Raw genomic sequence first — 27,008 nt, 5'->3', positions numbered from 1 at the left:
CTCTAGACGGGGGTAGAATAATAACTATAAAGGGGTGTGAGGTTCGGCTCGAGCCTTATTTAGGCTTATAATAAGCGTCCTTAGCCGATTTATACCTATCGGATTTATCTTATTTAAAATCCTTAGATTCGTAGTCGTTTACTTCTAAGTCCCACTCGTTAGTACCTAGCGGGCCCTACTCTAGTGCTTTATCGATAGTTTTCTTCTATCTCTTACGCGCGGCTACTCGTATCTTTATAATAACACGTTTAGCTATAACTTCCTCCCCTAGGAATTCCGTACGGGCTCCTAAGCGCCTAAATTCCTACTATTCCTCTCTTATAAATATAGAGAGATCTATATAAGTTAGCGGAGGGGGTTCTACCTTATCGAGGATTTTACGGAGTTCTTCCGGGCGGCCGATCTTTTAGCCGGCTTATTATAGAGCCGACCGGCCGGCCGGCGATACCTATAGGCTAGGATTATCGCCGACGTTTACGTCCGTTAGTCTCGTACCGTTAATAAGGTTCCGGAGAATATATCTATTTAGTTCGGCGAGGGCGTAAGTCCCTAATAGATAGGCTTATATAACCTTATATAGCCCGAACTATATACTCTCGAACTTCTATTTTACCTTATTCCTTACTAGAACCTAATCGTCGATCTTAAAGCTAGTCTTAGTGACTATAGAGTCCCGGATCTTTTATTTCCGGATAGTATAGATAAGTAAGAGCTCGTTTACCTTAGAGCGGGTATCCGTAAGTTATTAGATTTATTCGTCTCGGTTAGTTCCTTCCTAGGCGTTAGGTTATTTACCTCTATTAGCGACGATACGGGGGTATATACTATAGACTAAGAAGTAGGGACTCTTTCTTATAATAGCGTGTTCCTGAATATAGGCGGCGAATAGCGCTTTTATAAGGTATTTATCCTAGAGTCTTATAGGTTTACCTATAAGGTATTTCGTGAGTATATAGCTAATAAGACTATTAAAGTTTTCTACCTTACCGTTAGTATAGGGGTAGTAGGGGGTTATCGTCCTATAACGGGCTTTTAGTAGACTTACGAAGTGTTTTACGGCTCTAGATAAGAGGTTTACGCTATTATCTAAGAGTAGTTTGTTAAATACGCTATAGTACGTATATAAATCGCGGAATAAGAATTCCACAAGGGTTTCTTCGGTTATATCGGGGACCGTCTAGGCGACCGGCTAGCTAGTTATATAGTCGATTACTATAATAATCTATTAATTTCTATTTAGCGTAGCTAGAAGTAGGCCGACGAGGTCGATACCCTATCGTTTAAATAGGCGGATACCGCTTATCACTATATATTATACTACCTCTTATTTAAGGCCTTTACGGGAACCTTATAAGACTTAGTAGTTTAGGTAATTCCTTATAGACTCTTCTATATCGGCTCGGATCGATAGCCACTAACCCTAGGGGCGGATTATACCGTTAAGGCCCGGGAACCCGAGATAGCCGAACTTATAATAAGCCTTCTAGAGGAGCTCGGCGCGGAATAGAGGATCTAGGTATAGGGAGATAACTCCGTCTTTATACGTAAAGATAAGTTATCGGTTATCTTCCGCGGGGGCTCGAGAGAATATCTTAGTGGTTTAGAAACTAAGGTAGTCGGTATATTTCTTTATAGCTCTCCTAAGAGCTAGGTCTTCTAGTTCCGTACTATCTTATAGGAACTAGATCGTGGCCGTAAGCTATTCTTCTTCCGGGATACTATATACTATCGTTATAAGCGTAAGGTATCTATTACTAATAGGCCTTTCGAGGCTTATATTAGCTTAGATAGTTCCTATTAAGTCTAGGCGTCGGCTAATAGCGTCCGCTATAACGTTCTCAGAGCCCTTCCGGTATCGAATAGATAGCCGATACTACTAGAATTCCGCGATCTACTAGGCGAGGCGCTTACTATATTCTCTTATAGTGTTTAGATACTATAGGGATATATTATCTATAATAATAATAGTCTTAAACCGGTCCCTATCGATATACCTATCCTATATACGGATAGCTTCCTTAATAGCTAGTAACTCTTTCTCGTATATAGGATAATTTAGCTCTACGCTATATAGTTTATAGCTATCGTATACTACTAGGTAGAGTTTCCTATCGTCGTCCTCCTATATAAGGACTATACCGAGGGCCTATTCGGAGGTATCTATCTCGATAACGTATAGTCGGTCCCGATCTAGCTATTTAAGGACTAGGGCGGAGGCGAGGAGGTCTTTCACTTTCTAAAAGGCGCTCTTATAGGCCTCCGTCTAGGTGATAGGGCGGAAACGTTATTTACGAAGTGTACTATTACTTTCCTTTAAGAGCTTATAGAGTAGTATATATACCTTTAAAAAGTCGTAAATAAATCGGTAGTAATAGGTAGCTAAACCGAGAAATTAGCGGATATTATAGACGGTTTAGGGTCGCGGCTATACTTATATAGCCTTAATTTTAGCCGGGAGGGGTCGTATCGTCCTATTTCCGACGATATAGCTATAGAATTCTAATTTATAAGTTATAAACGTATATTTAGTTAGTGATACGTAAAGCTACTATTTCTTTAGGAGCGTAAGGACTTCCTCGATATATTTCCGGTGCTCCTCGAGTATAGCTAAGAAGATAAGGATATCGTCGAGATATACCACCACGTTACGGCTAAGAAGGGGTCGTAGCGTGTTATTTATAATAGATTAGAAGGTGGTAGGTGTATTATATAGTCCGAATAGTATAGCGAGCTATTTATATTTCCCCTAAATAGTGTTAAATACGGTTTTTTCGATAGAACCCTCCCCTATACGGATCTGCTAATATCCGGCTATTAGATCGATCTTAGAGAGGATCTATATATTTCCTACGATATCTAAAAGCTCTTAGATTTATAGGAGGGGGGTATCCGTTTTTAGCCGTTATATTATTTAAGGCCCTATAATTAATATATATTCGCTATTTCCTATATAGTTTATAGGCGAATACTACTAGGAATCCCTATACGCTATTAGACTCGCGGATTAAGCCTTTCTTAATAAGATCTTCGACTTATTTAGCTTATTCGTCGAGCTTCTCGGCGGAGAGTCTATACGTATTAATATTAATAGGAGTATATACTCCTATATCGATCTTATACACTACGTTACGTTCCGGGGGAAGTGCTACCGGCAATTCCGCTCGGAAGAGATCCTTATATTTCGTAAGGATCTATTAAATCCCGGGGTCGTCGCTCTTAGGTAGCCCCGGTTCTTCACTCTCGTATCCGCGATTAGTCGGGCGGACTATAAAGAGGTAGGCTTCGCTCTTCGATTTCCGGAGGAGTCGGCGTGTTTATTTAGCCGATATTAAGTTAAGGTATACGCTTCCTCTTATAACCACGCGAGAGTTATTTATAGGGTAGATAGCGTATATATAGTGATTATAATCCATTAAGGTTATAACGGACGTACGCTAATCGATCTATAGGTTCTCGGTCTAGAGGAAATCTCGGCCGAGGATTATATCGTAATCGGTCGGGAGAATCTAGGCCTTAATCCGTCCTATCTAACTACCGATTTTAACTAGGATGATAGTATAACCACCTATTTCTAGCCGCTCGCCGTTTATAATAGTGACTAGTAACGGGGTCTTAGGTTTTCGTACCCAGATCTATCTATCTAACTTCCCGAGGACCTATAGAGAGACGAATATATCACTTACTCCGCTATTAAAGAGTATACGAATAGATATTAGGTCGGCGTTTCCCGCGTGGATCTTTCCCCGATAAAACGTTAGAGAGTTATTAAGGACGTTTAGGGAAGCGGATAGACGGGGGGATTCTTTCCTCCGCTTTTATTAAGGGTGCGGAGGAGGCTCTATTTAGGCTAGTATATAAGAGTTTATAATATAATAAGGGTTAAGAATATTATCCGCGTTAAATAGCGGTAGCTCGGGAGCCTATATAAGGCGGCCGACGAGGGCTTCTATATCGTACGGCCGCACTAGTTTTTCGACTAGCGGTAGGGACGCCCGGAGGTAGCCTTTTACTATTATTTTATCTCCTCTATCTTTAGTTTCCGGTAAGCGCGGGCTAGATATCCCCGTTTTCCGTAATTATAATACTTACGAGTTTCTTTAAACGCCGGGGGACCTCTCGCGGGGCGAGATTTAATAGAGTTAACAGCGGTGTTAATATCTATAGCGTCTAAGTGTCTTACTAATAACCCTTTATATCTCCGAGCGATAGCTCGCCCCTATTCGTATTAGGCGAAACGGAAGATAACGTCTTTAATTATCTTAGGCTAGTCCCGTTCTTCGGCCTATTTAGTATAGTACGTAGCTTTCGTACTAGTAACGAATCGCTAGATTAGTATAGGGTCCGGGATATCCTAATTAAGGTCGGACACGACCTATTAGAGGTTCGCGGTATACTCTTATATAGATTAGTTTCCCTACTTAAGAGTTTCGTAACGCTTATAGAGTTTTTCCGTAGATAGGTATTCCGCGAATTCCTATTTAAGCTATTTTTTAAATAAAGTCTATATCGGGAAATTATCGGTACCGAGTAGGTTATATTATCGCTCGCGTTATTCTAGGCGTTACCGAGCGACCTTTATAAGTTTTCCTAAGGTATATAGTATCTTTATCTTATTAGGGGAATCGTGACTAGTGAGCTTTATTAGCTCTAAGAAGTACCGATTATAGTCGCGGGTCTATTTACGGGCGGCGTTATTAAGGATAGCGCTATTATAATTAGCGATTGCCTATAAGTCGTTAAGGAATCTTTTATAGGTATCTTTATCTATAGCTTAGAAGGCTATAGCTATAGATAAGAGAGGTTTCTCGGTAGGGTTTAGTAGCGGCGGTTCTCCCCTAGGAGGGAGATCTAACCTATAGGACGGGTTTACTACTATATTAAGGGCGGCTATAAGCCGCTCGGTTTCGGATCGCTCCGCTTAAAGGGCCTAAGCCCTACGCGTAGCCCGTTCGACTAAGGGATTGACCTATTAGGGGTTAATAGTGGAATATATATATAAGAAGATATTCCGTTCTTCTACTTCTAAGAGGTTAAGGGCTATATAGACCTCTACTAGGAGGTTAGCTATAAATTCGGCCTTAGTGTTTCCTTAGGCGGGTTACGCGGATATAATTATTCCCTAGCGGAGACGATAGGGGTTTTCTTTTCTTAGAGTAAGTAGGAAAATAGTAATTCCGTGTTCCTCTTATTAGGTTAGGAGGCCGTTTTTTCTTTTAACAGCGCCTAGATACGGATCTTACTAGGTAGTGAGACATCTATTTCTTTATAGATCGACGTTTTCTTCCGGCCGGACGCTTATAGATCCGGGAGTTCTCCTCGGAGTGATATACCCCCTATATTTTATTAGGGGGAAGGGTGTCGTCCGGCTAGGCGGGTCTATTATAAATCTATATTACCTCGTAATTACGCGATTTTTATTAATAGACCCGCTCCGTATTTTAGAGGGGAGACCTTGTCTCCGTATCTCTCCGTTTTTCCTCCGTTCTCGGTCTCTATTATACTGAGAGAGCCGGGGGGAAAGGAGAGAGGAAAAGAGAGCAAAAATGGGGGTTTATAAGCTTTCCTACCTGGTATCCTAGGTCCGTAGGATCGTTGTCGGGATGGGACGAGAGGGTGTTAGCACCGTTCCGTCTTTAGGGGACGTCTACGGTGCCGTCTCGTGCCTCCCTAGGCTAACCGTAGAAGGTGGCTTATACCGACATGCTACCAGATGAGATTCGGAAAGGATCGTATGGTTTGTATTGAGTTGGCTTTGCCAACGACTAAGTACTGCGGAATACGGTAACGATAGTGCACATAAGTGCAGAAACGGATCCATATGGATCCGGCCACTAAGCCATAAGACATGTTTACATAAGGAAATGGGCTTCTGGGATCACACGTTCGTAATACGCGAACTCGAATTCTATAGCTATATCGTCGGTAATAGAAATATACGGCCCCTTCTAGTTAAGGTCGAAGCTATATAAACCTAGCCGCGGCTAAAAACCATCTATAACGTCCGATAATTCCTAGGTTTAGCTACTTACTATTATAGATTTATTTATAACTTCTCGAAGGTATACGTACCCCTCTATAAACTCTTAAAAGAAAGCGATAGTACCTTTAGGAAGTAGAAATTCCGCCCGATTATATAGATAGAAGCCTATAAAAGTGCTTTCCGGAAGGTAAAAGATCTTTTAGTATCTACCCTAGTTCTAAAATAGCTAGATCGGAATAAACTATATAGTATCGAAACTAACGCCTCTAAATAGGCTATCGGAATAGTCCTTATATAAGAAGATAATAATAGTAAGCTATACCTAGTAGTATATAATAGCCGGAAACTCTATAAAGCGGAGTTAAACTACTTAGTCTATAAAAAAGAACTATTAGCTATTAAAGAAGTAATCCGTATATAAGATAGATATATTAATAAGGATCGCTTTAAAACTATTATTATTACCGATAATACTAGTTTATAATATCTTAATATTATATAAGAGTATAGTAAAAGACTTACGCGATAAGTTATAGAGTTTTAATAATACTACCTAATAATATAATATTAAAAAAGTACCGAAAATATTATTATAGATACTATTAGCCGCTACCCCGATCTAATCGGAACTACGTCTACTAATATTAGCCTCGAACGGCTTATTTAGGATATATACCTTACTACTATAATAATAATATAAAATATCCTAAAAAAAGAATAGCTAGTAGCTATAATCCGGTTCTTAAAAGACGGTATAGAACCCGAAGATAAAGCTATAAAGCGAGCTATAAAGAAATATACCGATAAACTTAGTTTTTAGAATATATATATATTTATATAGGCCTCGCTAGGGGAAAATCGATAATTACTTTTTATATATAATAATAGACTAATCTTCCTATATCTAGAACTATCTTTCCGAGCCGAATTTTTATAAATAGCATACTATAAGTTCGGCTATCTTAGCTATCTAGACTTATAGTATTATCCGATCTTAAGGATAGTAGTGAGGTACGCCAGCCACTACTCTGAACGTTTACCCATTAGACCAAAAGGTCATAACCAAGTCAATTCATGGAATTGACTTAGTTGCAGTGGTATATATATGTAGGTAATCCACCTCTGGGATCACAACGTCAAGGTCGCCTTAAAGCGTGGGCAACGATAGTAAGAAAATGGGAGGTGCAATGATACCGGAAGGGAGGGAAGGCGATGTATCTTATAGGCGCTCAAATGGACTAGGCGAAAAGGGAGGGGAGCTATTTTCGGCGTCGTTTTGGTCGCCAGTGGAAACGAGGGGAACAACTATGCAAACTATGCAAGTCGAGCGTCAACATCAGGACCGGAGGATGACTAAAAGTACTGGGTGGGTGCAGAATAGTGGTGCTACAGGGCAGTGGGCGGTCAAGGGGCGGCTGGACGTCCAAAATTACGGGTGGAAAGGCAGCCGTTTCTGGCCTCAAAAGCGGTCATTTTCGGCCTCAATCCCACAGGTCCTCATATTCTATATGTAAAGTGGCTCACACATATAAATTAATATTGAACAACCCTCTATAGTCATCCCAAGGTCTTCCCCATCGTCATCCCTAGGCTCGTCTTAAATATAAATAGTATAATTGGTTAAAGGCATCAACTATAAGGTCACCTGCCCACAGTGGAACCGAACCTTGAACTTCTTCATTTCTTCAATTCTTCAATTTTCCCGCTTCGGTGACGTCTCTATCTCAACACCCACCATGACTCGCCCAACCTTCGTAGTTGAACATCTGGATCCCGAGCTGGGCCCGTGGTCTACACTCGAATATGCCTGCATTGCGCGTGAATCTCACGACCGCGGGGCAAGATTTCTGCTCAGCTCTGTGCCCGCCGAGCTGCAGATGCCCGCAGATCTGGCCGCCACCAAGGGCCTCGAGGTTGAGCAGCGCAGTGTCGAGGAGATCTTTGCCGACCGCAAGGATAAGGTCTGCTTGTTGGACCCCTCCGCTCAGACCGAGTTGAGTCCCGAGGATGGTGATAACTTTGAGGTCTTCTTGTTCGGTGGTATTCTCGGTATGGAATTTTCTTTTCTTTCTTTTCTTACCCCGCGATGTATACGGATTGAGTTCAGACTGACCCTTTGACTGTTAACTGCGTCTGCAGGTGACGACCCGCCTAGAGGTATGTACTGGTGTTCTTCATGCACTTCGGCAAGAGACTGACGACTTTGTAGATCGCACCTCGGAATTGAGGAAGAAGGGATATGTCGGCCGCCGATTGGGGCCTAAGCAGATGACTACGGATACTGCTGTGCGAGTTACTCGGTTGGTCGTTCACGAGAAGAGTGAGTGTGAAAAGGTCTAGATGATAGATGTACTGTACGCTGATTCCGCCCAGCACCCCTCGAGGACATTCAATATGTCGACTACCCAGAATTGCTCATCAATGAGCATGAACGCACCGAGATGCCTTTCCGCTATGTTAAGGGTGCCGATGAGCAGCCTATCATGCCCGATGTAAGAGTATTGGATTGTCAGAGAGAAACAAGAAGCTAACTATTTAGGGGATGGTGGATCTTATTAAGAAGGATGCGGACAAGTCTATTGATTTCTTCTAAATGATTCAAGTAAGGCTACAACAACAACATACGTACATACTTGAAGATCCAACTTAAATAATAAGGTCGGCAAGTGGCTAAGTGGGCGTGTTTCAATGGTTTTTACTATGTACTTCGTAGAATTGGGAGTTCCACCTTCGATTCATACATGTACAGATGTAGGATATAACAAATTACAGGAATTCCAAGGTTGATAATCAATTTGAGTATATCTATAGATGTATTCATGTGTTCTATTAAGGAGACAGTTGGATATTCCAAATATATCATTAGGGATATATGTATTGTACACATAATACAATAAATACAATAAATACAATAAATACCTCCAGATCACATAGTAACTAGTGCATCTATTTCAATCCACCTGTAATTACCTGTATAATTACAATCCCTACTCCACAGGCCACGCCAGCCGGCAACTTCCTTTGAACTCCGTCATTCTACTCGACTGAAACACCTTACCTATAGGTACGGAGCAGTTGGATCTCCTTTCTCTCCCAATTGGATTTTACTATTTCTTTGTTTAACTATCTCTCTCCTTTTCTATACATCCACTGCCGTCCAACCCCTCCGAATCCGATGGTCTGTTGATTTGCGCCTTCCGAGTCCCTCCCGGGACATCTACTCGACTATTTACCTAAACCTCTATTCTGATGATACCCACCCTGGACTGCTGAAATGCTCTCAATATCATTCCTCCCTTCTTCTACGAAGGGCGGTGCCGTCATGTTATTATCCGCACTGTCACTGCTGTTGAGCCCGTTGGTGTCAGCCAGTTCGGCTGCTGACTATTATGTGCGCTCGTTACCCGGGGCTCCGGAAGGCCCTTTCTTGAAGATGCATGCTGGGTAAGTTTCTCTAGGAAGTTGCTTTTTCTTTGAATTTGCGGCTCTTTCCTAACGCGGCGATTCTAGACACATCGAGGTCGATCCCGACACCAACGGCAACCTGTTCTTCTGGCATTTCCAGAATCGTCACATCGCGAACCGGCAGCGCACTGTCATTTGGCTGAATGGTGGCCCAGGATGTAGCTCCATGGATGGTGCATTGATGGAAGTTGGGCCTTATCGGCTCCAGGACGACCATACGTTGAAGTACAACGAGGGCCGGTGGGATGAGTTTGCCAACCTGCTCTTCGTCGATAACCCGGTCGGTACCGGGTTCAGCTACGCAAACACCAATAGCTATCTCCATGAACTGGATGAGATGGCCGCTCACTTCGTTATCTTTTTGGAAAAGTTCTTTGAACTATTCCCCGAGTATGCCAACGATGACGTATGTTTGCCTTATCCTCCGCTACATTGATTAGATCTCTAACTGTGTTACAGCTATATATTGCTGGTGAATCGTACGCCGGCCAGCACATCCCATATATTGCAAAGGCCATTCAAGATCGCAACAAGGGCATTACAGAGAACGGAGGCACAAAGTGGCCTCTCAAGGGTTTGCTGATCGGTAACGGTTGGATCTCTCCTGCAGACCAGTACCCTTCGTACTTTAAGTTCATCGAGAGGGAAGGCCTCGCGAAACCGGGCACCTCCCTCCACCACAACATAAACGCACTCAACGAAGTCTGTCTCTCGAAGCTGGAGACCCCCGGCGCAAAGAACAAACTGGATGTAGGCGCGTGCGAGCTGGTCTTGCAACAGTTCCTCGATCTCACCACCGAAGATCACCAGTGTTACAACATGTACGATGTCCGTCTCAAGGACGAGGCCAAATCCTGTGGCATGAACTGGCCCCCTGACCTGAAAAACATTGAGCCGTATCTCCAGCGACCGGACGTTGTCAAAGCCCTGAATATCAACCCAGCAAAGAAATCTGGCTGGACGGAGTGCGCTGGTATGGTCCACATGGCCTTCACCGCAAAGAACTCCATCCCCTCCGTCCACCTACTCCCAGGCCTGATCGAATCGGGCATCAACGTCCTGCTCTTCAGCGGCGACAAAGACCTCATCTGCAACCATATTGGAACAGAGACTCTGATCCACAACATGGATTGGAAGGGTGGCACCGGGTTTGAAACCTCCCCCGGCGTCTGGGCCCCGCGCCACGACTGGTCCTTCGAAGGCGAGCCGGCCGGCATCTACCAATCCGCCCGTAACCTCACCTACGTGCTCTTCTACAACTCCAGCCACATGGTTCCGTTCGACAACCCGCGCCAAAGTCGCGACATGCTCGACCGCTTCATGAAGGTCGATATCGCTAGCATTGGCGGCCAGCCTTCTGATTCTCGTATCGACGGTGAGAAGTTGCCTCAGACTGCCGTCGGCGGACAGGCCAATAGCACTGCTGCCGAGCAGAATGAGAAGGAGAGGCTGAAGCAGACTGAAATGCACGCGTATACCAAGTCTGGCGAGGCTGTCCTCATTATTGTGATTATCGGTGTAATCGCTTGGGGCTTTTTCATCTGGCGCAGTCGTCGTACTCGCCGGGGCTACAAGGGCGTCTCGAATAATGACATGTCCGACAGTACATCCGTTCTCAGCAGATTACAGAACAAGCATTCAGGCCGTGATGTTGAGGCTGGTGATTTCGACGAGGCTGAGCTCGACCAGCTTCACTCTCCTAGTATTGAGCGGGAGGATTACGCTGTTGGCGAAGCTAGTGATGACGACGACCATATTATCTCGCATCCGGAAACTGGTGGAAACCGCCAATCTTCATAACAAGTGATGTGTTTGGAAGGTTTTCTGAAAGGGGGTTTTGCAGTTTTTGAGATGACTTTTGGCATCTGTATAAAGTAGATGGTGTTCTGGTGTCTTGATCTCTTTCCAATATGATTTTCATTCTGATATCCCTTATAAGGCGACCTTCTATTTGGAACGATTCTATGTTATGGTAACTCTGCCTTGAGAAGTATGACCGGCCTACAGCCAAATCCCGCTGCCGTATCAATGGAGGAATCTTACTATGGTCTCCAGCTGTTGCCTGTGGTCTTATCTTTGCAGCTCTGTGCTTTACCATACTGCCTAGGTGACATATTGATTATATTTTCTTCCTTCACTGGCTTCTAAATACATCAGGCCTTTTGTCTATGAGCTATTCAGACCCAACACATGTCAATTCCATAAAATCACCGCGTCAAAGTCCAAACCTTGACACTTCCATCATCGGCCGTCGAAACAAGGACCTCCTCCTCACCCCCAGGCCTCCGATCCGCCCTCTTCGCCCAAGCAACATGATTAATCTCGTAAATCCCATGGGCTCCATCCTGAACGCCGACAAGAACCCACTCCGTCCGCAGTACATCACCAGATGTAGTATCCATAGCATCCGAGTCAGCCTGCTGCTCCTGCTCCTGTTCCCGCGTAACAAACCGCTCCTCATAGAGCGCAATCCGTCCATCCGCACCAGTCGAAGCAACAAGCCCAGTCCGCTTACTCCACGCAACAGCATAAACAGGTAGTTCATGCGCACGCGGGAGCACAGCATCCTCCTCCCAAACCTCATCCGTCCCGGTAGGTCGAATGATACTTGGGATTCCCGTCGTCGCAGAAGAAAGCGGCCCCGTCTGCTGTGATTCCTTCGGCTGGCGCCGCCACACGCGCACGGTGCGGTCATCCGAGCAGGACAGGAGGCGCGGGCCGGAAAGCGCTCTCTGGGAACGCCACTGAGCTTGCAAAGCACTCAGAGCAGACTCGGAAACGGAGTCGGCAACAGGCCCGCTCCAATTTCCCTCTGTTTCTTCCCCTTCCCAATCCAAAAACCAGACAGTCCCGCCATGTCCTTTGATACATGCTACCTGGCCCCAATCGTCCAGATCCTCTCGCCACAGCCGGATGGTATCGTCGTAGCTCCCGCTAGCAAGACACTCCTCTGACGGATGCCACGAAACACACTTCACATCGCCGCCGTGCTCCTGCATCACAGCAACGGTCTCGAAGTTGTTATCGCCGTCGTCGAGATCCTCCCAGATCCAAATTGACTTGTCGCGTGAGCACGTCGCCAGCAGCATCCCCGACGCAGACCATGATACGGACTTGACTTCGCTATCGTGGCCGTCGAGGAGGACTGCGAACCGCCATTCTTCTTCGTCTTCTTCGCGGTCTGCGGTGTCGGTGCCCGTACCGTTGGAAGCTGCTGTCGAAATATCGGTAGGAATCTGTTTATCGCCACTGCTCATCCCCATCCCAGCATCGCCTTCCTGTCCGTAACTATCCCATCGCCGCCAGATGCCGACTGTTGCGTCAAAGCTGCCTGTCGCGAGGACGGACTCCCCCGTCATGTGTGGCTTCCATGCTGCTGTGCGAACGGAGCGCTTGTGGCCACCCGTAATTGTGGAGAGGAGAGTAAAGTTTGTGAGGGAATAGACTCGGATGGTCTTGTCTGAGCTACAGGTTGCGACTAGTGGCAGGGTTGGGTGCGGGGCTGTGAGCCAGGTCCGTTCTTGGGAGGGTGGTGTCAGATCGGATAGGTGTGTTATTGTGACCTTCGGAGACATGTTGGTTTGTGTTCCCCGTTGAGAATCGAAGGGACTGGAGGTATTGTAAGGGAAGGGAATGGAGGGACAGAGTGGTGAGGTTGGATTTTTGGTGTGGGGGTTGCTGATTAGATAGGGAGGATATATGGTGATATAGGGACGACTTCTAGGTTATATTGGAGGTTTATATACTCAACATTTCGATAATCTACATATATATATATCCAGGAATTATATAGTATAGAAGTCAAAAGGCCTCATTAATCCATACAAAATCCTAGACACTAGTTTTATACCCTGCCAATCTGCCCAGTCCAAAGTCAACCTCCAGTCCAAAAATGGAAGAACAAAAGAATAAAACAAGAAAAAGACAACATTATATATGCCTCTCTAAAACGCCTTCACTGTGCTGGAACGCCTTCTTCGTATAAGCCCTCATATATCGCCCCATGGCAGAGCCAATCCACCTCCCGGACCTTCTCTAATTCTTCCACCAATTTCCCAACCTCGTTAACGAATTCCGGCATACCGGCTCCAGCTAGATTCTGACTGGCTGTGGTGGTAGCCCGCACCCGTTCAGAGGCACTTGATGCGCTGAGACGCGATAGGACGTGGCCACGAAGGCGGGAGAGAATGAGTTTCGTCACTGGGTCCGAGAAGCTAGGCGCGGAGGTCGTGGTTCCGGGCGAGTCTGTTGAGGAGACGGACGCGTCTGAGGCAGAGGTCTCCGAAGTCACCACCGCAAGCTGTGGAGCGGCTGCGAGACATGCCGTGGCGACGGGCCCGAGGACTCGTTTGATCGTAGCCTTGAGTTGGGCGCTCGCAGCGGGTGGCATCGGATGCGTCGCCTCGAGAATAGACTGCACTCGCTCTGCGCTGATCTCGTTGAAGTCCAGAGATAGGATCCGGTCTGCTTCAGGTTTCCATTGAGACCGTGCATCTCGCTTAAGCAGGTTCTTTGCTGTTAACAGGATGGAAGCTGTTGCTACAATTTGGAATGCCTTGGCATGCAGGCGTTCCAGTCGTTGACGATCGAGGCTCAGAGTCTCCGGAACTAAATCCTCGGATACGACCGCATTGCTTAGAACGGTGTCAGCAAGACCTTGGGCGTAGACTCGTGCTGATGATGGGCGTGGTTCTCCTTGGACGCCTTCCGGGTCTCGCTTCTTCATCTCATCGACGATGATCTTGCGATGAATGCGCCAAAACCGACGGGTCTTGCCCAGGCTGATCGTTCCATCCGTGACGTCTCGGTCGAATGCCCGCTTCTCATAACCAGGAGCTTCTTCAATGAGCTGGGGTGCAGCAAGTTGGATCATGAAATTCGTCTGGTCAAGTGACAACAGGTCAATTATGCTCATCAATCGAGCCAGCCGGTCGATAGCATCGCCCGAAGTATCCTCAATGTATGCCTTGACCACAGGGTCCCGGTAAGGAGCGCATAGGCGTGGTAATATGTTGTTCATGAACTCGAAGAAATTATCATAGGAGAATGTGCCAGCCTCGCACTGCCCCTGAACCAGTTTTGGGTCTAAAACTTCACTAATTATCACGTAAAGGGAATTGCCTCGTTGGAGCGAGCGCAGCAAACGATCTTGGATCACTGTGGCCATGGCGACAGTCCAGTTGGTGCCGTGTCCAGCCTCCACCCCTCTTCTCATTGTGTCGCACATCTGCTTCATAATCTGTCTGCGCGGTTCAGTGTACGGTGCTTCTTCAATTTTGAACTCTTTGTTGATGAGAAGTTCATGCACCAGCTCCCGGTTTTCAGGGAGAGGAGTGAGGATTTTGGTGAACCTCTCGTGGGGGGATGTGCGCTGCTTGTCCAGCTCCTGGAACACTGCGGCGTCTATGTTGTTGAACGACTCGCTAAGAGGCGACGTGACACTCTGCGTAGCTTCCGTGGTTGGAGGAGCAGTCTCAGCAGACCGGGGAATAGCTTGCTTGGGGGCAGCCCTCTTCTTCTCCCGCTTGGCCTTCTTCAATGAATCTCGAATCATCTCCATGTGTCGGTCAGGTCCCGCAAGTCTCTTCAGACGGGCGAGCAACAGGACCTGGTTCTGTCGGATGCCCAGTCTGTAGTCCTCTGCAGCACCGCCAGCTTTGTCATTTTTGACCGTCTGCCAGATCAACTCCAATTCGACAAACTGTGCAACCATGATCTCAATCAGTACACTAGAGTCGTGAGACTTCCAAGCATGGAAAGCAGAGAAAAACACATTGTGTGATTCACACAGAGTCTGGAGATCCGCAGTGATCACAGATGGAGAGCAACAGCCTGACGATAGCAGCGCCGTGACCTGGTCAAAGGCTACTAGCAGCTCCCGGGCCTTGGCAATCAGGTCTTGCTCCTGGTCTCCATCGCTGCTCAAAACTTCTTTTGGGTGAGTGACAATGAGGTAGCTGCTGAGGAATGTGCGTACAGCGCCCCTTTCACCCATCGCTCCGCCTTCCATATCTTGCAGACCACAGAGTCGGAGGACATTCGTCATAGTGTCGAGCAACTTGCGGTTAGAAAGGAGAGCACCGACTTCTTCAAAGGTCATGTCCCGAACTCGGGCGACTGACAGGTTCAACGACTGGAACCGCTGCATAGTCATCTCCGCATTATGGGTTCTCCATACGCGCTGGATCTTGCGCGCAGCCGCATCCTGCGTAAGCGACTTGGTGACCTCTCGGGACATCTTCTTTTCCTCGGTGGCTGGTAAGCTGCTAGTACGCTGGCGGCGATGGGTTTGCTGGTATAGTGTGCGCCGTTTCTCTGCCTCAGCAAGCTTCTCCGCCATTTCCAGACGCAAGCGAGCTTGTTCGGCAGCTTTCTTCTCCCGCTGATCCTCGGCCTTCTTTTTGGCCCGTTTGACCTGATCTTCGCACTTAGCGGTGATATCGGCGAGCAGACGCTCCCGGGCCTGCTGAGCAGCTAATGCTCTCTCCTCGAATTGTAGATTTCTTGTAGCTGCTTTAGCCAGAGCGGCCCGCAGCCTCACTTTCTCCGCATGCAATGCACGATCAGCGAGTCGTGCCTTTCGGCTCTCCAAAATGGACGTGCGGCGGAGGTGTTGAGCAATATGGTCCGCACCTGGCGAGCCATTCGAGGACGTATTCGAATGATGGGAGTGCAAGGAGGACACTGAGCTTCGTCGAGATGAGACGGCAGAGGAACGGCGGGCTTTACTGCTTTTGCGGTAGAATCGGGCTGCGATGTGAGGTGGAAGACTCAAGGGAAGTGCCGACTCCTCAGAGAGCATCTCCACGTCGAGATCGCTCACAGATTCGGGTGAAAGAGGGGTTGGACCGGCATCCGGGAGCTGGATCTCGATGTCGGAGTTGCGACGGATCATAGTATGGCTGACGCGGGTGTGACCTGCGACGCGGAGCTGATAAAGCGAGAAAGGGAGAATCGGCGGGGCAGTACTGATAAGAGATTGGAAGAGGCTGTGGTGTTGTTCACAGGAAATTCACTTGTTGGCTATATTATGGGGAACCCAGTCGAGTGATTCGGAGTCTTTTTAAGAAAATAAGGGAGTAAAGGAGCAACCTAGAAGGGCTGAAATTCAAGGAGTAAAAGACATGCGCATCACTTGAGTGGAGGGATCCGTGCCTCGTTTCAGGATGGGAAATGGGAAATTGGAAATTTGAACGAGAAAAACAGGAGCGATGAATCAGCTCAATAGCTAAATAGCTTAAAAAGCACGGCCATGATGAAACCGGGCAACAACATGGTCAAAATACAACCTGAGATCTTCGATATGGAATCTCGTGGCTGCATGCAGAAGCTGAGGTAAGCCACGCGATAAGCCCTGGACTTATAGGACTTATAGGACTACTTATAGCTCGGGAACTTCCAAGTTTGGTATGTTGGTATATCCATGGAGTACAACAAAGCAGAGGGACTGCAATAAGTGATAATCTGCATCTACTCCGTACTCAACACGGAGACCCTCATCTGTCCTCTTCCTCGTCCACCTCGATCCGCCCGCAAATAATATGGCACAAAGCACAAATCCTTCCTCTCTCCAACATTCTCATTATTACCCTCAGATGCAACCTGCCTATTCCAAGGGGACGTGTGGGACGTGTCAAGTTCACCTTTCGCTCCATTTTCGGAAATGATAGCCACAAACTGGTCAGGCTGAGATCGTGTCTCTTCTCGTAGAGGAACCTTAGGATCGAAGATCGTTATCTGCGTCAAATGACTAGGGTCATGTACTATGTTGTATAACCTATATGGTTGGGATAGTTCGTGCGTTACCTTGAAATGACGCTCTTCGCCCTTCCCATGGATGATCTGCATCCTCCACGCAGTACACAATTGGTCCGCGCTTTACAACATACGTATATGCCACGGGGCTGCATCGTTAGTGGATGCGGCCTGGCCACATGTGGTGGCATAGGACACGAAACTGGAATCGTGAATTCTGTTCCAGCCACTTAGTGCTCAGGTAGAGATATCTAACCAGACATAGAGTTGTCGAAGTTGTCCCGGATACCTTCGGTGTCTTCGACTTTGGAAGTCTCCTAACGTGAGCCCGCAGATCCATTGAACTGATAATTGAGTATAGAGATACAATACTGAACCCCCTTTCGTCCAATTAGAGGTCTAGGCTTCGGATGCGTGTATATCTCTACCGACCTCTTATGTCGCCGAGTGCGCACTCCCAAGCTCCGCGGTAGCTTCGTCGGAATAGTATCCCAATTTGGCTACCAGCTGGGTGCCCTGATCGCCTTCTGATCAGGCTATGGGATGTCCTTCCACAAGTCACCCTACAATATCGCCTGGCGCGTCTCCCATATTATCCAACCCCCTATCGGTCTGGCCTTTATCGTGGTCTCCTTCTGGTACACCGAAAGCCCACGGTACATGCTGGAGAAGCACCCTGAGATGTCCGAGCGGGCTCTGCAAATCCTCAGATGACTCAGATCCGGCGTGCCGACCGACGAACGTATCCGGACGGAGTTCCATGAGCTCATTTGCCTCATATGAGTTCCGGCGCAGATATGATAGAGATGCTGCCCGAGACCGTATTTCCCATTTGATTCAAACAGATTGGTAAGTTGGTATAGGTACTGAGCCTACAGATTACGGCAGTGTATACATATGTAGCCACCAGTGCGCCATATCGTATTTTACTATATTAAATTTTGACTGTCATGCCGCCAGCTACTATATTACCTACGAACTCTAGTGATTAATTCCTGCAATATCAACTATCAACTTCTACAAGGTCAGTTTCTATAACAAGAATAGTCGGCTGCTTATACAGCCGTAGTCTTAGGTGGTCTTTTTATATGTCTTTTTGTCTTTTTAGGAGACTTCTTAGGTATACTCTTTAATATCTAGTCATGTAGATATTTTCTCGCTCTTCTCGATTTATTAGCTAGATAGTAGAATAGTAGAAAAGGGCAACAAAAGGGCTTAATTTTTATAAAGGAACTTTTCTATATATGACCTTGGATATCTCAACTTCTACAATTCTCAAATTTCTATAGTAACAGATTCTACATCATTAGTTTCTCAATTTCAATTTCTTTAGTCAATAAAACACACAAATGCTAGTTTTATGAAATTTTCTGCTAGCAAAATACAATATGGCGCACTGGCGGCTATACACTGCCGAACTACAGATGACCAATGAATAAATTTAGCGTAAGCCAAGTAAGACAATAAAATTGCTATCGTTGCGTCATGACACCAGTGTGCTTTGAAAGCCAAAAAAGAAGTGAACGCAATGCTGCAGCGAAACCGGCTGCTTGATGTATGTAAGACCAACATCCCCGCAATGCGTTGAGTTGGCCTTCGCTTGGTTGACTGTGTCGAACCATGAATCATCAGATCAAAGGCATCTTTGTAGTCACCCCATGTGTAAAGGTACACAGAGTGACAGAGATATCGCCTTAGTACAGAATGGAATCGGCCTCGAGGGGTTTTTATCAACCCGATGGGGTACCGGGTCAGAGATGCTCCTGAAATCGAAGCCCACTAACGGGGTAGGACTGCGTTCAAGTTGAACAGTGTTCATTGCTCGGTGCACGGCTTGACTGGGGATAATTGATGAGGGCAAGAATAGAGCTGCTGGGTCACACTCCCCAGGACGATAAACCAACCCATCAGCCATCTGAGTTCATGGGTAAGCGTTTGCATCAGCTTCACTGATGGCCAAAAATCTGGATGTGATCTTGATCTTCCTCTTCCTCTTCGTCGTCCTCAGTACCATGAGAACCATCCGATTCAGCCGAGTCAGAGGACTCTCCGTCGTCGTCGTCTTCTTCTTCATCCCCAGTTTCCAATACTTTTTCAACTGATTTCGTCTCACCGCCAAACAGTCCATATCGGTATGTAAGCTTCTTGCTCAAGAAATTTAATGCACCGTAATCCTCGTTTTCGCCACGAGATGGACCTCCAAAGAAGGGCATCGATGAAGGCTTCTCTGATTCACGCTCAGTCGGCAGCCCAAAGTAGTTGCTGACGACGGGCGAGACAGCACGGCCTCGTGTGATGTTATAGGATGAGAATCGCCTAACGGGTTCAGGTGACATAGGAACACTGAGTCGTGAACGAGGAACCGATGTGTTATTGACATTCAATGCTGCTAGGGAAGATGACATCGAGTCATCGTTCTCAATTACTGAAGACGATCGAGGCCGAGGAAGGAGGTCTTCCCCGGAGTCCTCATCAGGCTGAGCAGACATGTCTCCGTGCAAAATGCGAAGTTGGGCCGTATTGTACGACTCACATCTAGATGCTATTAGCAGGTGTTGATCGTCTCTCTTCCCGAGGAGTACATACAAATCGCATCTTAAGCCGAGCCAGTGATACTTCACAACAGACTTCGAACCGCAGTCATTGCAATAAATAAGGCCTTTGGTATCCTTGAACTCCTCGGGCATAGGCTGGCTCTCAATGGTGCGATCCAGGTTTCGGAATGTCGACTCCATGTTGGTGATGGTCTTGCTACAAAGGGGACAACGGAACGAACTTTTAGAGTACTCTGACAGACACTTGTGGTGAATGCTGTGGCCACATCGCATGACAACGACGGTTTCTGGAGAAGTGAACATGTAGTCACCACAGATGGGGCAGTCACACTGGGTGGACCGTTCGATGCAACGATGGGTGTTCTCTATGCACATAGGAAGACAAACAGAGCATGTCTATAATGTTGTTAGTATCAGTATCATCTAACCTATGTTGGAGCTCTTACTTGGCAATGGAAGAAATCCTTCCCCAATCCCTGCCCAATTCGACATATACCGCAGTCGCTGCAATGATATATGCTCTTTTTGCTGTCATTATCCCAGAGCTTGCAAATCTCGCAATAATACTGTGCAGTTTGCTCGCTGCACTGTCTGCAGTTCTGCGCTGCAGGCTGTGCATGCCCGCATAGCATACAGAGCATGTGCTCGGTGTCTCGACGAACGAGAGTGTGGTCTTCCACTTCGTCATGGCAAAAGCGGCAGGTATACCATTTTTTGCAAGTGTAGCACTCAAGTTTTACGTTGCGCTGATAATGCACACATCCAAGAATAGTCTCTTCTTGTTCTTCTGTGTCACAGTCTTCATCCCCGGTTTCAAGTTCTGGTGGTTCTGTTTCTGCCTTGGGTACGAAAGTAGGCTGCAGATCTTCAGTTGTGAGATTGAAGGTGCTCTCATATAGAGGAACTGATTCGGTGTATGGCGAGCCCGGTCTAGAAGTATTGATCTCCGAGGCCCGGGGAGTCCTCGGGCTTGTTGGCAGTTCTAGGCTCGGTGGACTGGATGTGTTTGGGAGCTCACGGGATGAGTTGTAACCTTCTGTCATTAGGCCGTGAACCATTCGCGCCTTTTCAACATTTGTCAGGCCCAACTCCCTAATTGCGATGATCTTGCTTCTTAAAACTCCCATCCCATCATCTGCCGGAAGCGAAGACTGTGTCAGCCCTTCCGGATCCAAGGCATTGTCTAAAGATCGCCGAGGCTCCCCAATGGCTATTCCTGAAGCAGCATATTGTGGCTCACTAGGCGAGTTTGACACCTCACTAGGGTGTGAACCTTGTGGATTCCCTGAACCGTCCGGCTGCGCGGTGACGTCTATTTCATATGTAGGATCTAATGAGCCGACTGTGGTCGCGGCTATGTTTCGGGATCCCGGCGTGTTGTCGGTCACTGATCGAGTGCCCTCCGCTTGCAAGTTTCGGCCATCCATCTCTTTCGGTAGGGTTGTGAAGAAAGGAGGGCTATGCAGGGACCCCGCACCCGCATCTCCGCAGTTCGATTTCTGTCCGTGATCTTGATCCAGTTGGGGACCAAATTTATGGTCTTCACTATTGCAAGAGGGGTTTGTCCGCTCGTTCAGGTGAAATTTAGCCTGGTCGTCATTCGGTTGTTTGCTCGGCTGGGGTGGTAGGGGGGGATCGTATTCCAATTTGGATCAGCAGTGAGGAAATGAAACCACTCATGAAGGGCTGTAAACCAGCATCTCACTAAATCACTTTAGATGCTCGGAATCAAGCAAAATCAAACCCAAACTTGGGAGCTGAAACAGCAGGCATCGTGACATGTGACGTCCACGGGCACCGCCTCCGATGCTGAATCATCGTCACATGCTCTGGGACTGGAGCCTGAGGGTGCACGATTTTTAGTTGGACTCGGTTGGACTCGAAAGTCAAGAAAAATTGGGAAAGAGGATGGACTATCATTTGATTTTAGGAGTTTTATTCAAAGTATTCTTGCACGTAGTCTCTCGTCAATGCTGTCTTCAGTGCCATTACACTCAGCATACTATCTACAAATGAGTCTCAAAGCCTAGAGACGAATATTAGCTCTACAACGTTGTACTCAATGCCAAGGCATATAGAGTGCCATTGACATAATGTGTTGTATGCCATAAGGTTGTCCAGAAATACAACGCACGATGCTGACCAGAGGTAGGACGGGTCATCGTGTCCTACGGAATCCTGATGCGATTGAGATATTTACCGGTGTACTGATCACGGCAATACCCGGTATGTGCAATCCCCTTTTGGGTGAGCTGCCTCGCGTCGATGTGGATTCATGCCCAAGGGAAGCACTGAGGCCTAACGGACGCACGATCTGGCGTAGCGGGTCGGATCAGCACCGAGGGAAAAGTCGAGAACCGCGGAGTCCGAATCATCTGAGACATGTCCCTAGACTCTCATTCAAACGGTCAAGTGTCAAATTATAATGGTCAAAGACGCTTGACCGCAACTGGTTCTCTACATGACCGAGTCCCAGGGATCGTGGACTGAAGCCAAGTCAGCGGTTTTCTTCACTTCTGCCAGTGGTTACTCACACGCGGGACTCTCTCGCAAGGTGACCTTGCTCCCAATATCTAGCTAGTAGAAGGTTCTTCAAAATCTTGTGTTCCATGCCCGCGACCTCTGTAGCTCGTTCGAGAAAACGAAGGGTGTTGGTAATTTTGGCAGGATCAAACTGTTCGGAGGGGGAGGAACGATAGGAGTTTCGCAAGGATTTTAGAAGAATATGGCGACCCGGTGTCGAATACTGAATTGCTTTCAACCCCTGTCGGTAGAGGTGACGGTATGCGTGGATCATAGCTCGTTGATCCACCTTCATGGCCTGGATTGAAGCGTTCATATCCGATCTATTGGACAAGTCCGGGCCAACGAATCTGCAGATGTGCAATGAGACGGAATCAGACGGAATCAATGGAGATCTGAAGTGTTAGGTGCAAACGTTGGATTCGTATTGGAGAGAAGGGTAAAAGACGGTAAAAGTTGGGGCAAGGCCTCAGGCAGGACTAGCCTGAGCGGGAGAGGTGACTTGGGCCGCAATAGCAATCTTATCAATCCCTCTGGCTCTCTGGCTCTCTCTCTCTCTCTTTTCCTCTCTCTCCATCTTTCCTCCCGCTAATATTCTCGTTCTTTCTTTTCTGTTTGCTCCTTGCTACTCGCTCCTTGTTCTTATTCAAGGTTGAGCCGAAGGCCTCATATTAAAGGCCTTATTTCTGTTTCGGGCGACCGCGGGGTGCCTTTACTTCGTACCCTTCGCGTTGTCGCAGTGCATAAAGACGTGACTTTGCTCACTTGCCCAGCACGCCCTTCGTCCTGACCTAAGCAAAGATACAGGTACCATCTACCCGTTCATATCACACGTCTGATACACATCGGGAAGAATGTGTTGAAATCCTCATCTTCGCGAGGTTCTGCGATAAGCTGAACCAGAAGTATGGCCCGTGTCACAAGGAGGGCTGCCTCGGCCTCGGCCAGGCATGGCGCTGGCCGGGCTGTCCAAAGAAGAGCAAGAAGACACAAAGTTATTATGGAATCTGTCACCCAAGAGAAGAAGAAGCTTCGCAGTGTGGTATGTATATTCGCTGCTTCACCTTGACCAAATGATTAACAAAAATGCGCAGATCTGTTTTGAGGCGCAAGCACCAAGTGGTTACACCTTCATTCCTGCAGGAAATCCGCAACTCACTACAACGTGTAAGGAGCGATGCCGAGCCGAGGGTCTCCAAATCCATGCAGTATCGGTGAGAACCCCATCTGGTTGCTAATGGTCAACCCTGCTTATTTTCCTTTCCTTTCTTAGACTACCCCACATCATCGCCATCATAACCTGTCTCAGCATGTTCATCGGATAGGATATCATTTTCCTAGCACTGTGGTGGCAGCTGTTTGCTCAGAGCTGGGGTTCTACCTCACAAGCACTGGTAAAACAGTGCCTAGTACCTTTCCCACAGACAGGATAGAGAATTCGAAGCGGGCTGATTCTGAAGTTTCTCAAATAACCCTCAACACAGAAGCACGGGATGCCTTGAAGGATCTCTTTCCGAACATACCAGACAAAGATTTGAATCAAATTATCAAGACCGCTTTTCAAAAGGTACGTATATACCCAATCATGACTTGAGAAATGAGGATGTGGAAAACCTGATATACAAAAAAAGGGCCAGAACAAGGTTGGGACGGCCACCGAATTGCCTTTGGCTCGCAGAGTTCAACTTGCCGTGGTTGCTCATGTTCGACATGTCTACACTGACTACGATCGCCTCCTGAAAACCACTTCATTCCATGAAGCTAGAGGGGTTGTTGAACACACAACTCTAGCAAAAGTCATTGAGTGGCGAGGGGATGATGAGAATGGCCAGACAGTTCTGGAAGATGTTTTCCGCGAGGTGATCGTTATCTCAGACGACGATGACAGTGAATCAGAAGAAGAGACGGCCGATTTAGCAGGTCACCAGAACACCAGTGTGGAAATACTTCCAAGCGATACTCGGGCCCATGAGATTCGGAGCCAGCCTATCAACAATACCAATCCTCTTGGTCGGGATCTCGCACGGGAACTATCTGAGGAAGCGCCGCCTGGGTTCCGATTTGTCACAAGAGCCCCAGCCACAGATACCATCAACCGTCGAGGATTTAACAGGTACAAAGCATGGACCCGCGCTGTCAAGGAATATAGAGAGGGTATGCAGGGTACTCAACAAGCCGGATTTTCCGATGCGCCGGCTGAAAAACAAAGCCCACGATATGCAGAGCAGCGCATTACTGCCCAGGAAGTGCCCGCTCCTAGGCGCCAGGATATAGTTCCCCAGTACGCCGAGGTTCATCGGCGAGTCGCTCCAGGCTCAGCCAGTAATGATAACCAAGCACATCGAGTGCCCGCTATTCCACTAATGGACCGACAGGTGGCTAAGAGACATGTAGGTGTCCAGGAGAACTATCTTCACTCGGATGTCCAACAAAAATACTCAGCCCATGAACTGAACGCCAGGCCAACTGGACTAACTAATCAGGAATCACCCGAGTTGCAAATCCTAGAAGAACTATCTGGGCCTAGAAATGTGAACATGAGCCACTCGCAGGATGTTCCTCCCCCCAGGATGGAGCCCAGATTTCGACAAAGACTGCCTCCTCAGTCGGACCGGACCAACGCACCTGTTTTCGTGAGCGGACCAAAGGACAACCGTCAGAAATTGACCCCAGTGGGACGCCGCCCTGACGCCGGCAATTCCCCTCTTCTCAGATTAGGCTCAAACACACAGGATTCTATCTTGCCCTCGATTGAAAATCCCCGGCCACCAGAAAGCCGGCGAACTGATGGTGCGAATCCCTTGGTACATATGGCCAACAAAATGTCCCTCCGGTCTGTCACGCCAGGGCATCCTCAAGGAGAGATGATGCCTCAGCCCGATGTCATTGAAAAGGAAGGTGACAGCGGACAGGCGAGCAAAAGAAGGCGTCTGGCATGCCGTGAAGGTTCTCGAACCGAGTCCCGCCCAGACCCGTGGAGTGCAAGGCCTATGGGACTTCCCGTTTCCGATGGATTCGGACCACCCTCTTACCGTCCGGTTGAGCTTGTCCCAGACTACCGAGCCCAGGACCAGCCTCATTTCCGCCGGGACTATCTGCCAGTGGAACCGCCCCCTGTTGTAGGATACCAGCGGGAAAGCAACCCCAATGCGTTTTCTTATTCCAGCGCACAACATGGCCCAGAAACAAGGTCAGTCTTGGGTCGACAGCCTATCAGCGGACCACACGAGCCTCAGTCCAAGGTTGGGCTTTCCGGTACCAGTATCATTGTCTCGGAAGGGGATCGCAATTTTAGAGCGGCCCCGGCCGTTTCCGATTCTGGACCGTGGCATCCCTATCATGGTGATCGTAGTTTCCGTTCGGATTGTGTTCCGAAAGAGCCGCGGGCCATTCGGCGCACCCGCATTGACGGTGGTCGCCCTTTATCAGAGAACGTCCACTCAGACAGGAACCTGTATGCCGAGGACTTCGTCCGGCATGTTGACCACCGTGAGCCCCCTCCATTTGAATACGTCTCCAGGCGTGCAGGTCCAGCGGCCAAGCCCATTGGAGAATCTTCTCAGACCGCCCGGACTCGAGACCTTGACTACCTTGGCACAAAGAATCTGTCTCAGACCCAGGTTTCCTCGGATCAACACAGGCCCTTGCCCATAGGACGAGTGGCTCCTTCCCATGACCACCTTCGCACCTTTTCAGACCCTGTGGGAAAGATCCAGCCTCACGTGTCCCTCCCTCAGGTCCCTCGTGAAAGACCAGCCAGTGGCGGGTTTAACTCCTCGCGGTAAGCCTTCATTGGGGAAATCAACCAGTTCAACAACACAACATTCCCCTATCCCTTGGGAAGCTCCTCCACTAACGCAGATCCAGACCATCCTACAATTACCCTCCTCCGTCCCAGACTATGGAGCAAGATCGCCCAGTCTACGTTCAAAGGGTTGAGCCACGCCCACCCTACTATTCCCTCCTTGATGGAAGGCACATTGTCATTGTCGATTAGTTAATTCTACCTTCTACCACATCCCCCTTTGTTTCGAGTTTTTTGTATTCGCATTGCATTGTTCATGATACCCTTGTGCATATTCTTAGAACCTCTCTCCTCATGGGTCTCAATACCAATTTGAATCGGGAACTGCAGTTCCCGCCATTTATATCTATTTCTCATATCAGGTCATTTATTATTCGTGGGAATTCCAGATCAACCTTAGAACCTTCCAAAGTTGGTATGCATGCTGTTGTATGTTCTGCCTAGCACTGCCTGTCCAGTCTAGTCTTGGGCCTGAGTTCCTCGAGCTCAAGCAAGCTGGTGTTTGACTTCCCTCATGCAAGAAAAAAAGGGGTATATAAGACCGGAAACACCGTGAGCATGAGGAGAAACTAAACCTCCTTGCTCTCCCCATCCGCCTCTCCACTGTTCACAGCCTTGCCGGTCTTCTTGATCTTCTCCAGCACGTCATCGTAGGAAAGAGTGGGTTCGGTGGTGACATTGACTGTCTGGGTCTCGAGGCTGACGTCGAAGGTCTTGACGCCTAAAGACCAGGGTGTTAGGATCAAAAAGCGATGAAACCAGTCACACGGTGCTTACCTTCCAGCTTCTTGAGGACACGCTCTACGGCACCGGAGCATCCGCCGCAGGTCATAGTCACATTGAACTTGTACTGGTGGTCAGACATGGTGGGAAGTTGGTGGGTGCGGGGTGTTGGAAGAAGAGAAGAGATACTTGGCGGGGAATA

General features: G+C 47.7%; 8 protein-coding genes across 8 annotated transcripts; 3 read left to right on the top strand and 5 right to left on the bottom strand.

Moving 5' to 3' along the window:
• Positions 1-7,716: 7,716 nt before the first annotated feature.
• Positions 7,717-8,573, top strand: N7489_003791 (SAM-dependent methyltransferase; the record flags this gene model as incomplete). Its single annotated transcript, XM_056709543.1, has 5 exons — positions 7,717-8,029; positions 8,120-8,137; positions 8,190-8,300; positions 8,354-8,472; positions 8,520-8,573. 5 exons carry the CDS (start codon positions 7,717-7,719, stop codon positions 8,571-8,573), a joined length of 615 nt encoding a protein of 204 aa, XP_056567964.1.
• Positions 8,574-9,254: 681 nt separating this feature from the next.
• Positions 9,255-11,245, top strand: kexA (serine-type carboxypeptidase kexA; the record flags this gene model as incomplete). Its single annotated transcript, XM_056709542.1, has 3 exons — positions 9,255-9,424; positions 9,491-9,851; positions 9,905-11,245. 3 exons carry the CDS (start codon positions 9,255-9,257, stop codon positions 11,243-11,245), a joined length of 1,872 nt encoding a protein of 623 aa, XP_056567963.1.
• A 407-nt stretch (positions 11,246-11,652) lies between these two features.
• Positions 11,653-13,020, bottom strand: cia1 (iron-sulfur cluster assembly protein CIA1; the record flags this gene model as incomplete). Its single annotated transcript, XM_056709541.1, has 1 exon — positions 11,653-13,020. The coding sequence occupies one exon, from the start codon at positions 13,018-13,020 to the stop codon at positions 11,653-11,655; it is 1,368 nt and encodes a 455-aa protein (XP_056567962.1).
• A 380-nt stretch (positions 13,021-13,400) lies between these two features.
• N7489_003788 (IQ calmodulin-binding motif domain protein) lies at positions 13,401-16,340 on the bottom strand (the record flags this gene model as incomplete). The annotated part of the gene is made up of 1 exon (XM_056709540.1): positions 13,401-16,340. One exon carries the CDS (start codon positions 16,338-16,340, stop codon positions 13,401-13,403), a length of 2,940 nt encoding a protein of 979 aa, XP_056567961.1.
• Positions 16,341-17,758: 1,418 nt separating this feature from the next.
• N7489_003787 (uncharacterized protein) lies at positions 17,759-17,962 on the bottom strand (the record flags this gene model as incomplete). The annotated part of the gene is made up of 1 exon (XM_056709539.1): positions 17,759-17,962. One exon carries the CDS (start codon positions 17,960-17,962, stop codon positions 17,759-17,761), a length of 204 nt encoding a protein of 67 aa, XP_056567960.1.
• A 1,184-nt stretch (positions 17,963-19,146) lies between these two features.
• Positions 19,147-22,594, bottom strand: N7489_003786 (RING finger and CHY zinc finger domain-containing protein; the record flags this gene model as incomplete). The annotated part of the gene is made up of 5 exons (XM_056709538.1): positions 19,147-19,735; positions 19,787-20,151; positions 20,202-21,371; positions 22,217-22,241; positions 22,290-22,594. The coding sequence occupies 5 exons, from the start codon at positions 22,592-22,594 to the stop codon at positions 19,147-19,149; spliced, it is 2,454 nt and encodes an 817-aa protein (XP_056567959.1).
• Positions 22,595-23,185: 591 nt separating this feature from the next.
• Positions 23,186-26,275, top strand: N7489_003785 (DUF2293 domain-containing protein; the record flags this gene model as incomplete). The annotated part of the gene is made up of 5 exons (XM_056709537.1): positions 23,186-23,320; positions 23,373-23,492; positions 23,552-23,845; positions 23,910-26,059; positions 26,146-26,275. The coding sequence occupies 5 exons, from the start codon at positions 23,186-23,188 to the stop codon at positions 26,273-26,275; spliced, it is 2,829 nt and encodes a 942-aa protein (XP_056567958.1).
• A 377-nt stretch (positions 26,276-26,652) lies between these two features.
• On the bottom strand, positions 26,653-26,948 carry N7489_003784 (copper metallochaperone ATX1; the record flags this gene model as incomplete). The annotated part of the gene is made up of 2 exons (XM_056709536.1): positions 26,653-26,804; positions 26,861-26,948. The coding sequence occupies 2 exons, from the start codon at positions 26,946-26,948 to the stop codon at positions 26,653-26,655; spliced, it is 240 nt and encodes a 79-aa protein (XP_056567957.1).
• Positions 26,949-27,008: the final 60 nt, after the last annotated feature.

The sequence above is a fragment of the Penicillium chrysogenum genome (genome assembly GCF_028827035.1).
Source record: "Penicillium chrysogenum strain IBT 35668 chromosome Unknown utg000002l_segment0_segment0, whole genome shotgun sequence".
NCBI classification, from domain to species: domain Eukaryota; kingdom Fungi; phylum Ascomycota; class Eurotiomycetes; order Eurotiales; family Aspergillaceae; genus Penicillium; species Penicillium chrysogenum.
Note: the sequence above shows the minus strand (reverse complement) of the source record. Positions and strands in the feature narration are given on the sequence as shown.